At 43.2% G+C, this 12,764-nt stretch overlaps 1 protein-coding gene across 2 annotated transcripts in view; it reads right to left on the minus strand.

The window, feature by feature from the left end:
- Positions 1 to 12,764, minus strand: part of ADCY8 (adenylate cyclase 8) — a 109,217-nt gene that overhangs the window by 39,399 nt on the left and 57,054 nt on the right. For both annotated transcript variants that reach the window (XM_038760437.1, XM_038760436.1), the window contains one exon: positions 10,403 to 10,673. In XM_038760437.1, coding sequence (XP_038616365.1) covers positions 10,403 to 10,673 — 271 coding nt within the window. The remainder of the gene's footprint in view (positions 1 to 10,402; positions 10,674 to 12,764) is intronic.

Here is a 12,764-nt window from a genome sequence, read left to right on the forward strand (position 1 = left end):
CTCTCTTCCCTAGGAGTTGAAGGAAGGGCCAATTGCAGGGCTGGAGGCTAGGATGGGGACACTTTGGGCTATTCTACGGGATGGGGGTGCCCTGGTTACTGGATGGTTTTTCAGTGGTCTTTTCACCGTATTAAACCGTCAGGGCCTAGGACTGCAGGGATCTGGAGGCCACCAGTCTCCTCTTCAGGATTGGCCCTTAATGGGAGAACCACAGCACAACAATGACATGATTGTCCTGCTTCTGCCAAGCTTCAAGCTCTGCCTCCTTGGCTCTCAATTTGGCAACTTCCAAGAGACCAAAATCTGTGGTTCAAAGTTAAGCCAGTTGTAACGAGGCCATTCTACTGTCCCATCCTCCAACAACTGAGTTTTAAGGCTCATTTTAGAAAAAGTTTCCTTTCCCTTTCAACAGCCTTCCAAAGTGAACTCCACAGACCCAGCTGGATGGGCTCTGAGAAAGGCAAAGAACAGGCTCCTAGTCCCCAGAGGCAGCTTGTTCTGGCTCTGGGACCACTGGAGATGAGTTCCCAAGGAGACAGTAGATGTTTGGTGGGGCAGGAGAGGCAAGAAAGAAAACAGGAGCTGGAGCTCTAGAAAACAGGACAATATGGAAAGCTCATAGTTCTGATAGTTCAATCCTCTTTGAATTTAATGGTATTACAATAACCCAGTCATAAGCAGGGACAAATTCACTTCTGACCTTGTGCCATGAGTCACAGTTGATTACTTGGGAAAAACATTTTCAGTGTCTTTTGGCTCCACAAGGAAAAGCACAAACCACAGTGGCAACTTAACTAGATTTTAAGCTCTCACTAGATTCTAAATTCCTTGGGGGCAAGATTCATATCTTCTATTCTTCTTTCTGGCCTGTACGTTCTCTGTGGGCAGGGATCTTGTCTACCAACTCTGTTGTGTTGTACTCTACCAAGCGCTTAGTATGGTGCTCTGCATACTGTAAGTGCTCAAAAAATACCATTGATTGATTGATTCCAGATGCTTAACAAGGTGCTCAGCACACAATAGGCACTCACTAAATAGCATGGATGGATTGATCCAATTGGGACATATTAACCACTTGGTTTAGAGACCCTGGGGCTCTCTGGAGTCACATACTCCTGGCTGGCAGAGCTGTAGAGAAGAGAATGAAATGCAATTCTTTTCCCAAACATCTGTCCATGTAGTTAAGTTAAAACAGCATCATCTGCCCAACTTTCTGCAATTCATGCACATGCATGTTATGGAAATGATGGTTGTTAGCTGCCCTTCTGAACTTGCAGCCTGGCATGGCAGGGCCAAGGGCATCCACACACCCAGTTGGTGCCTAAGGATGAAGGTGAGGATAGTGAAGTCCTGCAGAATGGCCTAATTGAAAAGTCTTCACAGATGTTGCCATTGGCCTCTGGAAGAAGCAACAACACACAGCACCTGCTATTCTCTCCCTGGAGCCAAAATTTGGTGTATTTTTGGAAATAACTGGGGACAATCTTGTTAGCAAAGTCATATTGGGAAGTATTATTGATTTAATTTACCCTCCTGTACTGCAGTGCCTAATTTCCAACCATGATTTTGAATAAATTGTCCCATAGACTGAGCTATCTGGGTTTCAGTGAAATAATTTCTTCATAGTGTTTAGATATCTGCCCTTCTCCATTTTTGTAACCCTGACACTTCTGGATCCTAGTGGAGATAAAGTTGGCCACTGTGGAATCGATTACTCAATGGTATTTTTTGAGCACTTACTGTATGCAGAACACTGTACTCAGTTCTTAGGAGAGTACAACAGAGTTGCTAGATGCATTCTCTACCCGTGAGCTTACATTCTAGAGGTTGGGACAGACATTAAAATACATTATGGATAAGTCCATAAATACTGGTGGCACTGAGGTTGGGGTGAATATCGAATGTTTAAAGGGTATATGTCCAAGTGCCTAGGCAATGCAGAAGGGAGAGAGAGTAGGAGAAAAGAGGGCTAATTGGAGAAGGCCTCTTGGAGGAGATGTCATTTTAATAAGGGTTTGAAGGTGGGGAGAGTGGTGATCTGTTGTATATGGAGAGGGAAGGAGTTCCAGACCAGGGGGATGATGTGAGTTAGGGGTTGGAGGTTAAATAGATGAGACTGAGGAACAGTGAATAAGTTGGCATTAGAGGAGCCAAGTGTGTGGACTGGTTTGCAGTAGAAAATCAGCCAAGTAAGGTAGGAGGGGGTGAACTCATTCAGTTGTTTAAAGTTGAGGGTAAGTAGTTTCTGCTTGAGGCTACGGTTGAAGGGCAACTATTGGAGATTGTTGAGGAGTGGAGAGATGTGAACTGAACTTTTAGCAAAGTGATCCACATATCAGAATGAAGTATGGACTGGAGTGGAAAGAGGCAGGAGGTTAGCAAGAAGGCTGATATAGTAGTCAAAACAAGACGGGTTAAGAGAAGTGCTTGGATCACCTTAGAAGCAGTTTGGATGGAGAAGAAAGGGCAGATTTCATGCGAGTCCAACCCTATCTGCCCAAAACAATCCCCCAGGTACAAGTCAGATGTTAGGAATAACTTTTGAGAATGGTTCCAAGTGGAATTAGTCCCTGACCTTCTGGAACCAGGATTTTCTTGCAAATCAACTAAGTGACTCAGGGCTAAACCCAGTGAATGAGGGAATCCATTTTAATCTTTTAGACTGTAAGCTTCTTGAGAGCAGGAATTGTGTATACTATCTTTACTGTGCTCTCCCAAGCACTCAATACAGTACTTTTCCCACAGTAGACCATAAGCTCTTTGAGGCTGGGGACTGTAACTACCAATTCTGTTGTACTCTCCCAAGAGTGTGTTCTGTAAGCAGGTAAAGCTCAATCAATACTATCGATTAACTGACATTTAAAAAACTGATGAAATCTTCCTAGACAGATCCTTACTTCAATGAGACCTGTTCGTTCCACTTAGAACAAAAAGGTTTCCCTCAGACATTAATTCACATACCGAAGGCAGGTTAAACAAAGTTTATGGGATCCTCCCATTGGCTGAGGTGTGGGTGTGTCTTCTCCCACCAATTTTTATTGTTTAGAATTCTGGGGACACAAACATGACCCAGATTTGCAGGGGTTGCCCGCCAGATAGGGCTATGACACCTCTGAAGCAGGGTCCCTGACAATCCCACTTGATCAAAGTATCTGGTCACTGCCCTGGGGCAGATCTAAGGAGTCCTCTTGATGTCCCACGTGATGAAAACTTGCCATACTGCTGCTATGATACAAAATAACAGAGTTGTGTGGCCTAGTGCATAGAGCGTGGGCCTAGGCACTGGAGGAGGTAGGTTGTAATCTTGGCTCTGCCTCTTGTCTAGTGTGTGACCTTGGGCAAGAACCTCAACTTCTTCGGATCTCAGTTTCCTCATCTGTAAAAACTGGGATAAGATACCTGTTCTCCCTCCTATTTAGACTGGGCGCCCCACCTAGGGCAGGGACTGTGTCTGATCTGTTATCCCCTATCTATCCCAGTGCTATGTACAGTTCTTGGCACATAGTAAACGCTTAACACATATCTCATTTATTAACAACTTTGTGGTGTCATATGTATTCCAGAACAGTTCTACGGCCACCCTCATAGACCACTTCAGTTTCATCTCCACAGAGCCCTGGGCTTGGGGAAAGCAGGTAGCAGTGGGTCCACTCCTCAGTCTGGGTCAGACTTCCTACCAGAGAATATTAACAATATTTATAATAATAATTGTGTATTTAAGTGCTTACTATGTGCCAGGCACCATACTAAGTGCAAGCAAATTGGGTTGAACACAGGCCCGGCCCCACTTGGGCCTCATAGTCTCAATCCCCATTTTACAGATGAAGTAACTGAGGCACAGAGAAGAGAAATGACTTGCCCAAGGTCATACAGCAGACAAGAAGAGCGGACTGGACCCAGCTGAAGTAGATGCTGGTGGGGTTGTGGCCCTATGCTGACCCCTTTCTGAGTGCCATGGCACTAATGTATATATCCATAATTTATTTATATTAATGCCTGTCTCTTCCTCTAGACTATAAGCTTGTTGTAGAAGGAGAACATATCTACCCACCTCTGTTATACTGTACTAAGCACTCTCTCAAGTGCTTAGTACAGTGCACTGCACACAGTAAGCACTCAATAAGTGTGATTGATTGACTCACTGCTACTCTGGAGGTTAGGAAAGCACCCAGGGCTACACTGGAGTCTCTTGTTGACATACACCCTGGAACAGTTACCTGACTCCTTTCCCTCTCCCCTTCCACTTCCTCCAGCCCTGCACTCTGCCCTCTCCAACGTAGTTCTTAAGCAGGATCACTAAAATTACCCCTTTCCCCCACATCCTTGAATTGCCAAATAAGAAAAGTATGTATTCCCTTTCCTCCCTTGGGGACAGACGTTCTAGCAACTCTGCCAATGTGGGGGTTCTCATTCATTCAATCGTATTTATTGAGCGCTTACTGTGTGCAGAGCACTGTACTAAATGCTTTCTGTCCAGCTATGAAATGGAGTCTCAGTGGCCTTTCTCAGGTACCCATTTCCAGGAATGTGGATCTCTGCCTCTTCATCCTGTCCATCTTCCTGTCCACATTTGACAGGTTTCCAAGACTATTGTTCCATGTTAACAAGGAAATTGCTTATTTAATCTACTCAGGACTCCCTGGAAGCTATCAAAACCACTAGCTGCTGGAAGAAAGGGAAAATCCAGACTACCTTAATGACTTTTGGCTGAAATCAGCATGTGGCCAAAGAGCTTTAGAGTCAGAAACCATCACTATGGCCCAGGAACTTTGATGGCAGAAATGAAATATCCTGGAGGGATGTGGGCAAGTGCTGAATGAAGAGTCCCTGGATCCGGGCAATAATCTAGGGATGCCCCGTCTAATGAGTGCCCGCCAGTGCTGACAGCAGCAGCATTTAAACATTTAGAAATGGAATACTGACCCTGGGGAAGAAGCCCTGGCATGTGTCAAAGAGCCTAAGAAAAACAGGCATCTGAGCATTTGCCTGTGTTAGTTGGAAAACCAGCTCATGACAGTCCAGAAAAGAACTATTGAACCCAACCCCTCCCCACCCTGTTGTTCAGGTTGGGGATTTATGGAATGGGAAAGTCTCTGACTTCAGGTGACAAAATGAAGCACCCAAATAATATCATTGTGAGTCCTTTGCAATGATAGCTTAATCCACCGAAAGTGAGTGGAGCACACACTTTTGTGAAGGGAGGGACCATGGCTAACTGGAAGACCATGGGACTGGGAGTCCCAGATCTGCTATTGGCCTGCTGTGTGACTTTAGGCAAGTCACTTAATCTCTCTGAGCCTCAGTTTCATCCTCTGTGAATTGGGGATGATATAAGCCCCTAGTGGACTGTGTCCGATCTAATAACCTTTCATTTACCCTAGCATTGATACATAGTAAGCACACCATTGATTGACTGATTGTTTGGCTGATTAAGCACCTAGTAAGTGCCATAGTTATTATTTTGATCCCTATTTTGTGGATGATGAAACTCAGGGGGACAGTTGAACTGACTTGCCCAAAAGACAGAGATAGACGTAAGAGGCTTCTTTTGTAGCCGGGGCCCAAGTCATAAAATTATAATTATTATCACTGTATTTGTTAAATGCTTTCTATGTGTCAATCTCTGTTCTAAATATTGGGGTAGATTCAAGTTAATCATGTTGGACACAACCCCTGCCCCACATGGAGCTCACAGTCTAAGGAGGGAGAACAGGGATCGAATGCTTGGCACATAGTAAGTTCTTAACAAATGCCATTATTATTATTATTATTATCATGATTATTATTTTTATTATTAATCCCCATTTTGAAGATGAGGAAACTGAAGCACAAAGAAGTGGTGGAGCCAGGATTAGAACTGAGGACCTCTGACTCCCAAGTCTGTACTCTTTCCATTAGGGCACGTTGCTTCTCTATCATTAGAAATCTGGGGAGACATGTTTGATAGTTCACATCTCTCGGGTTTTGGAAGGGCCATGCCTGTTGCAGGGATTCCCCACAACCTCCGAAGGACAAATATTGCTCAGGAAGTGACCCTGGGGGACTCTTACTCATCAGTGGTCTGAGATACTGATGTACATGTAGAATACCAGGCCTTGCTACACCCCAGAATCCCACTCCTTCTTATACTTGAGAAAGAGGGTCAAGTCAAAGTTTGAATCAGGAGGTGGATCTCAGGGGTAAGATGTGGAATCTTTTTCTGTTGGATGCAGGGGTTAAGAGGCTGAGAAGTATGTTTTGATCCCAATTGTTGCAGAAATAAGTACCTAGCACTTTAATTGTATCACAAATGCCCTGCTCACAGATTCACTTAGTTCTGTCTTAGCACAGGACAGCATGTTTGGCTGGAATGCTACAGGGAATGCAGGAATGTTCATCTGATAACACGATCCTATCTGGAGGTCTTGTGCCAAGGTGTCAGAAGAAATGCTTTGTGTGCAAAGAATTGAACATAGTGAGTACTAAATTACAAGTTTTCCTTAGTGTGGGGTTTTGTAAGAATGCAGTCCCCACATCATAGGAGAACTATCCAGGTGTGCACTCTGACTTTTTCAGGCTCTCCCTGCTTCCATTCTTTTTGCCATTTTGGGGGGACAAAACAGTTGTTTTCTTCCACACAATTGAACACATGTACCTCTGTGGCTAGGGAAGCCACTATAGCCTAGTGGAAAAAACATGAGCTTGGGAGTCAAAGGACTTGGGTTGTAATCCCAGCTCTGTCAATTGCTTGCTGTGTGTCTTTGAGCAAGTCACTTAACTTCTTTGTGCCTCAGTTTCCTCATCTGTAAAATGGGAATTAAGTCCTGTTAGATTGTCCTTGTCAGGCAGGAATTGTGTCCGACCTGATAAAATTTGCATCTACTCTAGTGCTTAGAACAGTGTTTGACACATAGTAAGTGCTTAATAAATATATTAATAATACTAATAATACACTGTCAGAATAGGTGGAGGTTACTATGAATAAATACAACTGCCACATGTATAGATTTCTACATCAGCTCCTTAGAGAGTGGAAACAGAAAAAACTTTGAAAAATTGACATCATAAGCAGATGTTTCCTATCAAAATGGTGGTGATGACAATGAAAACATCTAATGTGTTGTTAGGAAGTTTGGACATGCTTGTAATTTGGAAATGAAACCATGTACACTAGTAGCACTGTGTGGAGCAGGGCATAGCAGATTGAAGGGACTTAATTTCCATGCTGTAGCTTTAGACATTTTGGGTGGACACCCCCTTGCATTTCAGTGCCTAAACAAGGGTTTATTCCCTGCAGTCAAACAAAGATGGTGTTGCCCTGGAATGGCGGTCCCTTTTTAATGAGGGTTTCTTGGAGAGGCAAGAAGGGAGGCTTGATGGTCAAGACTACCCATCATGAGTTGGGAAACACCTAACCAAAGTCAGTTGGGAAACCAGACCAAATGCATTTCACTGCATTTCAAATACATTCCCACCCTCAACATTGGGTGTTTCCAAATTGGAGTCCTTTGTGGATGTTTCAATTGCCTTTTTCCCCCTTTTTTGGTCCTTTTCATAGCTCAGCTCTATGAGCATTTCGTGTTCTCTCACCTTCTAAGAGATCCCCATGCTTGGAAACAACCTTTTGTCATAAGTAACAGGAGATTAGCAAAAGCAGCATTTCACAACTGTCCCTGGGGCCCATTCTTACAGCTGTGGGTAGCCTAAAGAGCACCACACCTTATACAGTAAGTGACAGCAGGAACTTGATACTCGGTAGACAGGAATTATTCCTACCACAAATTCTGTGAATTTCTACCCTACTAAAGCTAACAGAGGACTTCAATACTCAGTCATTTCTATTCTACTCTACCAGAAATGATGCTGTAATGTTTCCCTCCTTTTGAATGCTACATTGACTCTTCTGAGAAAAAACTGGAATCCTATGATCTTATGTTCAATTAAATACACCTGATTATGGTCAAGATTTAATTACTGTCAATTGATCACTATTAGCTTCCATTAATTTGTTTTTAGAGATGAAAGTTTCCAAATGAATGGAGCTACTTCAGCTCACATTAGCTAGGTGACGATTACCAAGACTTGGCAGTATAGGAGAAATCATGGATGCTTCTAACATAGGAAAGTCCAGGTTAAATTAATAATGGGAACATTTGAATTGGTGTTTAGTTTTGCTGACCTCAGGAGATCCTATTGGAGAAACATTTCTATTTCAACCATTTTCACAGACTCCTAGTTCTTTGAGGTTAGTCACAGAATTAACAAATTCCATTTCCTTTACTCTGCTTCTCACTGTTAGTTTCACAGTCAGTTACGGCTCAGAATGAGATAATGAGATATTTACAAATGTAGAGGTTTTTCTCCTACAGGTTGGAACAGAGATTTCAATGGGAAAAAGACAAAGGACAGTCACACACACCAACACACACACATAAATACACAACAATTCTGGGCAGAAGCTTGCCACTTTCTCTTTTCCAGGGAATTAGCATTCAGAAATGAGCTGGAGACATCCAGTGAAATCTAGAAAGAAAGTTTTTCAGGCTGCCGTGCATGCCTACCCCTGTTTACATAAAATAAGCATTTTGTCTGCATTTTATAACTATATTGCTCTGGAACAAAGCTGACCTGAAATTTACAAAGAGACCCACTAACATCTAATGCTTCACAAAAGGAAAATTTGTTCTTCTTGGCTTATCAGTGTCTTGTCTTCTTTTTCACTGGATTGCCCTGGTGATCACCCTTTAGTCCCTGACTGGTGTTATGCATGACATCTTTTGATATACAGTTGCTTATATAGAAGAAGATTCCCCAAGCTCATGTGATAGAGGCAATGGGAGCTAACACCAACAGAGATAACACATGGAATAGAGCTAAAGGGAGGGGACAGGAGGGAGGCAGAACTGAGGAGGGGAATAAGGCAGCAACCCCAGTGCTTAGTACAGGGCTCTGCCCAAAGGGATCAGTAATATCAATGATTAACATGGTGACAAGAAGAAATTCATTCAATCGTATTTTTTGAGCGCTTACTGTGTGCAGAGCACTGTACTAAGCACTTGGGAAGGACAAGTTGGCAACATACAGAGACAGTCTGGCAAAAGGGCGTGGCCACAGAGCCTCAATGAGGATCCATCAGGAAGAACACATTCCTTTTCCTTTGTAACAAATGATGGGGTTCAGAGAAGTATCACTGACATATGAAAGGTAGAGAAAAAGGGAAGAGTTAAATGCACCTAACTGGGAGACTTCACGGGTAATTGCTTAGGTTTTGATTTCCAGATGTTGGAGTCTATTGGTGCTAAAAATAGGTGTGAACAAATTTTTCAAAATCCCACATCTTGGCTTCAGAGCAATATGGTCAGAGCACACCGAAACATGCCACATTTCATTTCAAGCAAGCGGAGAGAAGCTCTTCACTAAACGAGTGATCATTTGTGAGGGTGTTCATGCTTCCTAGACGATTCAAAATATGCCACAGAGACAGTGATGAAGTCAGATTTCCACACAGCCAGCTTTTGGCTCAGTTCAACAGACATTTCATACACTTTGAGCTGAGCACATAGATCATGTCACCACAGATCCTTCACATGAAGATGAAAGGCAATCCAAGCTGACCTCATTTCCCAATGACTCATCAATCTTTCAAGCGCAGAAGGAAGAGTGGTGTCTTGGAGCATTTTAACCTTTTCCATTTTTAATTATTTTAAGCAGGCAGGCTTCACGTATGATTGGATGGCAGTGAAAAGTTTCCTGTTCTATGGTATTTGGGCAGCGTAGCATGTAATATCTGCTCAGGACCAGGATCTGAGAGGATCTCCAGAAATTTAGCCCTCTTTGTGCATCAATCCCTGCATTCACCTGGCTAGCTAGGGTTCCAGCAATCACCTGTTGGATGCCCATTGTTCTAGTTTTGCTTTCTTCTCCTTGAGAAAAGGAATGAGGAAACAAGGGGAGGAACAGTAAGACTGCTTCAAAGGATGCTGCTTTATAATCTTCTTGGCTCATGAATTAATGCGACCTACATTTGCAGACCCGGTGTGATGACCTTTTGACCTCGACCTTGTGGAAAGGGCACTGACAATGGGATAAGCTAGCCTAGGTGCCTAAGACCTTCCTTTGCATACCATATGATTTCACCTAGGCGAGTTCAAAGAGTTTTAACATCACAACCCAGATTCCCAAGCATTTCATTCCATCTTGGGACATCCCTCCCCAACAGAAAGTGGCATGAAATTCCAACCTCCCCTCCCCGTGGCACTTCCCAGACACAATACAAAGGCAAGGAGAAGGGGTTAATCATTCCCAGTTCCGGGATGGGTTAGGGAAAAGGTTAAGGATGAATTAGTTTCCTCTGAAGCTCTATTAACAAGAGGCATCCAATCATGCTTTTAGAGTCACTGACATTAAGGAAGATTTGACTTACATTCTGTTTCCCCACAATGTTATCGAATGGAAGCTCGGGGCTCCAAGATCCTTCGGTAAATGTGGCCCCACTGTTTCGCTTATCCACGGAGCTGACCGCCTCCTTCATGATGTCTTCAGGCAGGGTCAATAGGCTCTCCTCTGGCTGCTTTATCAAATAAGTCTCTATATTATGTTTCCTTAAGAATTCATTTCGCTCTTTCCCGTGCCCTTCTTCAACATTATAATCACCGTTGAGGCAGTCCAGGGTGGCTTTTGAGATGTGAATTCGCCTATATATACATATGTGGGAAACAAGGTCGGCAGATAAGTGTTCTGTGACAGAGATCATATACTCTCCCAAGTGCTTTGTTCTCAGCACCCAGCAAGCGCTCAGTAAATACCGTTGACTGATGTTCTGGCTGCATTTAGAACCCAGGCTGTTCTTCCCTACTAGACTTAGAGGCCTCAAAGAATGCAGCTCATTATCCCACACACCAGGATATATTGCCTATCAAATCCTCTCTTCCTAAATTCAGACTCAGTTGAGGTGACATTCCCATCTCTCTCCCTTCTCCCCGATCTGAGGGCTGGAGGCTTGATGCAAGTTAAAACCGGGTTCCTTGCAGTGGTCTTCTAACATCCATGTGTCAATCTGCTTTTCTAACACCCTGCTATAACAGACTTTTAAAGACTCTCTTTGGGGAAAGGGCGTCCTTTTAAAATACTAATGTGGCTACTCAGGTTCATGGCCCCAGAAAATACTAGAGGGTGACCTGAAATGAGGCACTCGCAAGTAAGGAGCGAGGGAGCAAACAATCATTTTAAAAACAGTGAAATGTCCTCTCAAACAGTGTGGTATCGCATTGGCCTGCTGGGAGACAAAAGCAGCAGACAAAACAGACTGGCATATGGCAGGCAGGAGAGGCTGTGGGAAGTTTGGGAGATTGAGAAGCAGGTTTTCAAACAGTGACAGAAGCTGCAAGTGGCAAATTCATCAGTCTGAAAAAGGTGATCTTTACAGTCTCACAGCGTGGAATGGAGTGTTGAATGCACTTTGGTCTTTTTTAGTCATAACTCATAGATGGATAGGGCCCTATAATTGTCTTTGAACAGCTAGAAAAAATAGATATCATTCCTGGATTCTTTTAGAATGGTACTTGTAAGCTTTTTGGGGGCAGGGAAAGTACCCTCCCAAGTATGCTCCCAGGTGCTTAGTACAGTACTCTGCACATAATAAGCACTCAATAAATATGTTTGATTGCTTGATTAGGCACTTCCCATGTACCAGGCACTATACTAAGCAGTGGCGTAGTTACAAGATAATCAGGTTGGACACAGTCCCGGTCCTATTTGGAGTTCACGAACAGTCTAAGAGGGAGTAGGATATATTCTCCATTTTACAGATGAGGTAATTGAGGCCTCAGAGAAGTGAAGCAATTGGCCCAAGGTCCCCCAGCAGTCATGGCAGACCGGGATTAGAACCCGGGGTCTCTGATTCCCAGACCCGTGTTCTTTCCACTAGGCCATGTCGCTTCACGTATTCATAGTTGAAACTGCTGTTGAGTAGGTCTACAGACACATACACTCATGCCCACCCACACTGTTCTACTACTGGGTTTTGCTAAACGATCCCTTCATAGACTGAATGAGTTAATGTGCCTCCGTATCTAAAAACTACCAGGGAGTGACTTACACGGTAGGAAGGAGACAGTGTAATTATTCTTTGATTGGGCTGTGACTGTGTGTGCTCTGAATGTTTCTTGAAAATTCTAATGAGATCATAATAATCACAGTGTGAAGTTCCAAAAGGCATTATAATTTCAGAACCCTGACTACACCACTTTTAGAGTTAGAATAATGACCCAAAAGCTCTTATTACATGTAATCTCCCTGACCTATTCAGTATACAAGATTCATAGCAGGGAAAGTCAAGTTATGTGTGTAAGCTAAAAACAAACAGTGACCTAAATTTAACCCAGATAAGGCAATTTCATATATTCCTGTTCCACGTGACTATCCACAGATCCTGACCTATCTTAGAACATGTCCAGAGATTAATTTCTTAAGATCTGGAAGTTTATTAAGATTCTCAGAGGAAGGTACTATGTAAGTAAAACAAAAGCTTCATTATCTGGCATGCCTGGGGAATAGGACAGAATGAATCACGCTAAAACCTAATGGGCAGCCCTTACTCTTAGCTAACTGACATTTTTGACCAAACTGCACAGCTCTTTCCACAATCATGCCAGAAATCAAAGCTTGACAAAACTATGACAATAATGTATTTCCTGATCAGTAAAGGAGAAGAAACATCAGAAGATATTTAGGTGCCCTTTAAGAAAACAAACACATCTCAATTACCAAGGTGCCAAATGATTTAC

Source organism: Tachyglossus aculeatus, chromosome 18 (assembly GCF_015852505.1).
Source record: "Tachyglossus aculeatus isolate mTacAcu1 chromosome 18, mTacAcu1.pri, whole genome shotgun sequence".
NCBI lineage: Eukaryota > Metazoa > Chordata > Mammalia > Monotremata > Tachyglossidae > Tachyglossus > Tachyglossus aculeatus.